At 41.2% G+C, this 3,687-nt stretch overlaps 1 protein-coding gene across 3 annotated transcripts in view; it reads left to right on the top strand.

Moving 5' to 3' along the window:
* Positions 1-3,687, top strand: part of LOC115216997 (LIM and calponin homology domains-containing protein 1-like) — a 294,506-nt gene extending 290,819 nt beyond the window's left edge. For all 3 annotated transcript variants that reach the window (XM_036507360.1, XM_029786512.2, XM_036507362.1), the window contains one exon: positions 3,414-3,687. In XM_036507360.1, coding sequence (XP_036363253.1) covers positions 3,414-3,445 — 32 coding nt within the window. In that variant the 3' untranslated portion in view covers positions 3,446-3,687. The remainder of the gene's footprint in view (positions 1-3,413) is intronic.

The raw sequence follows: 3,687 nt of genomic DNA, 5'->3' as shown, positions 1-3,687 counted from the left end.
GTCTGAGAGAGAAACAGAATTTGGCTAAGTAAGATGCAGTTTAATTTTGTGCCAGGAATTACTATTGATGCCACCTTAGACAACTGCAGTATTTAGCTCAGAGTAAACTATGGCACATTTGTTGACTTGGAGAAAGCCTTCAACAGAATTCCTTGCTCTGTGATTTGGTACTCTCTGGGGAAGCTAGGTTGCAGACAAATGGCTTGCAAAAGTCATACAAGCCATGTACAGGGGTGCTGTTAATAAGGTGATAGTTAGCTATGAGTTCAGCACTGAATTTAGAGTACAGGTAGGAGTTCACCAGGGCTCAGTTCTCAGTCCCTTAGTATTCATTATTGACTTTCATTCCAAAACAGAAATTTGAAACAGGCTGCCCCTGGGAACTACTGTACGATGATCTCATTCTTGTTGAAGAATCTTTAATAGAATTAGAAATTACAGGTGTTGCAGTAAAACCTGGAATCAAAGAGTCTTAAGCAAAGACCAAAGTTCTAGTAAGCACAGGTAAATGGCCTTACTTGATATGTAGGAAGGGTGTAGGCAGGAATTCCATATGATGCACCTAGTGCAAGCTATGGACACAAAAAAAGATGTTGTAGAATCACAGGGGAGCTAATGAAGAAAATAGTGTTTATATGTGAAAGGTGCCTGGGAACAATGATCACTCAAGACAATAGATTCTTTCCAATGCCTAAAAGGCTCCCTGCAGGTAGCAGATAGTTTCTGTTACCTTGGGACATAACTTGAAGTAGGGGAGGATGCTCTGAAAGTATAGTTTCTAAAATAAGAATAGGTTGGAGGAAGGTCAGAGAGCTATTAACACTGTTGGTAACAAAAGATGTCTCTCAAAATGAAAGGCAGACTGTATGATGCTGGTGTATGAACAGCAATGCTACATGGGCACGTAATGCAGAGGACATGCAATGACTAGAGGGAAATGAAGCCAATGTAGTTTGTTGGATGTGCAGTGTCAGTATGCATGTATAAGAGGAATAAGAAGTTTGCAAGAGAGGACTACACTGGTTTATGAATGAGAACATCTGCTTAAAGAGGTGCCAGACACTTAAAGTGGATGGGACTTGTAGAAGAGGGAGACCCAGGAAGAGATGAAATGAAGCAGTGAAGGCTGATCTGAAGATGCTGAACCTCATGGAAGAAGTGACAAAGCACCAAGAGGAATTGCGATTTGCTGTGCTTGCAAAGACCTTGTAACAAGATGAAAGGTCTGTAACACTGGATGGGTGTAGCTCTCATCCTTGACATTAAAATATTAATCGAAGCAAAGAGTCAAGACTCCTGATTAACTTCAACAGCATGAATATTTTATTTCTGGATTCGCAATATATACATTTTCCTTTCAGGGCGAATCGGCAGCCTAGGAGCTCATTGCAGTAGTCAAGTGGAGTGAGCCAAATCCTGTCCATTCAAGCATAGCGTAGCAACGCCACGAGGTGCAGCTTGAGAGAGCTGCTAAAAACACATCCATCCTGTTCAGCTGTCAGCATTTGAGAGACCGAACGAAGGAAATTTTGCTGCTGCTAGTTTTCTGCGCATGCACATGAGGGAACTCCCGGAAGAATCCAACTCTGCTCATGCGTGCTGAAGATTTCCATCCTGTCCATCACAACAAATATGAAGTTCTAAAACATTTTGTCTATTCTTGTTCATGTTGGACTCTTTCCCTACTCCCGTTTTTTCCCCATCAGGTATTCCCCACATCTTATCTCCCTAACTCCAAAAGTCATCCCTCCTTGTCACATGTATCCTCTTTTTTGCATTTCAAGTTACGGCCTCCTCCCACCTCCATTCTCATTCTTTCCCCACACCATGAGGATTGATTACCTCCTTTGTGTCTCCAGTTATCTCCCCTGCTCCTCTACCACACACTAATATACTCAGTATATGAATTAATTTGTTCCCAGAGACTGCTTGTAAAGCAAAAAACTCATAAAGCAGAGCAAAAATTTCCCATAATAGCAAGGGAATTTCATACCATTATTTTATTCCACTGCTGTGTAGATGTATAAGAACCAGTGTTGCCACATACACAAAATGGCTGTTTAACCTTTTATATTTATTATAAAATAAAACTCGTAAACCTGGGGTCTCAAAAAAGCGGGTCCTCATAAAATGAGGTATTACCTGTAATTCATCTTAACACTGCATATCTGCTGTCTTTCTCAATACCTTCTTATATCTGCCACCATTCCTACTCATTATTAGGTGATCATGTGACCACTCAGGCTATCAGATGTTGTTACACATCACTGGTCACAATGCGCTTTGCATCATTTTAGACTTCAAATGATGCCACCCCACTGGCTAGGTGACCAGGCCAATATTCCCCTCTGATTAAAAAGGGGATTGGAGCAACGTGAAATAAAATGTTTTGCTCAAGAACACAACACACCACCTGGTCTGGGGATCGAACCCATGATCTAGTGATTGACTGCAACAGCCTAGCCACTAGGCCATGCACCTTTATTTACCTCAACATCTCCCTCCCCATCAACTCCTATGCGTTGGTCATTCTCCCTCACTTACTGATCTATCACCCCCAAGTCACTTTTATCTCACTCACCTAACCCACCCTCCTCTGCCCAACATTGATACTTCCCACCCTTTCACCCCTGCTCACCACTTACTTCATTCACCTCTTACCCCACATCTAACCAACTGTTATTCACCTTTTACACTCTTATAATTCCCACCTCCTTATCCACTGCCATATCCTCTCTTGCCCCTTGTAGGGTTTGTTTTGATACCCCATTACTACCATCTTATCTTCTTCCCAGCTATTCCCACTTGCCCTTACATAATTCAGGGTAGCCATGTATGAAGTGGTATCAAAACGTTCCTGGACTACCAATGTTTAATAAATAACAACTTATTTACCTAAGGTGCAGGAGTGGCTGTGTGGTAAGTAGCTTGCTTATGGAAGAGCTGTGTGATAAGAAGTTTGCTTACCAACCATGTGGGTCCAGGTTCAGTCTCACTGTATGGCACCTTGGGCAAGTGTCTTCAACTATAGCCTCAGGCCGACCAGAGCCTTGTGAGTGAATTTGGTAGACGGAAACTGAAAGAAGCCTGTCATATATATGTATATATATATGTGTGTGTTTTTATGTGTCTGTGTTTGTCCCACCAACATCGCTTGACAACCGATGCTGATGTGTTTACGTCCCCATAACTTAGCGGTTCAGCAAAAGGATGAAAGGCAAAGTTGACCTCAGTGGAATTTGAATGTAAAGCTGGAAAAAATGCTGCTAAACATTTTACCCAGTATACCAATGACTCTGCCATCTTGCCATCTTAATAATAAACTGAAGAACAAGGAAATTATTTTTCTTTTTGTTTTATATCTAATATTTGACGCGAGCATGAATCTGATGTTTTTCCTTTTTTCTTATTAGGCGAATTAGTTTATTATAGCTGGAATGTATGAGTGAGACATCGTCTTCAGACTTGTCCTAAGAGAGCTGTGACTCCAAATAAGAACTGACTCGATCCATGATGATCTGTTCAACCCATGCCAGTATAAAAAACAGATGTAGAATGATGACAGCAACAATGATGATGATAATGCCGTTGGCCTTCCTTCTATTCAACATCCAACTGTTAAATAGCAATAGACTCTGTCTTCTATTTTCTATTCTGCAGCAGCATCTTCTAAGAGGTAAATTAACT

The sequence above is a fragment of the Octopus sinensis genome, linkage group LG11 (genome assembly GCF_006345805.1).
Source record: "Octopus sinensis linkage group LG11, ASM634580v1, whole genome shotgun sequence".
NCBI classification, from domain to species: domain Eukaryota; kingdom Metazoa; phylum Mollusca; class Cephalopoda; order Octopoda; family Octopodidae; genus Octopus; species Octopus sinensis.
This window is presented reverse-complemented; position numbering and strand designations above follow the sequence as displayed.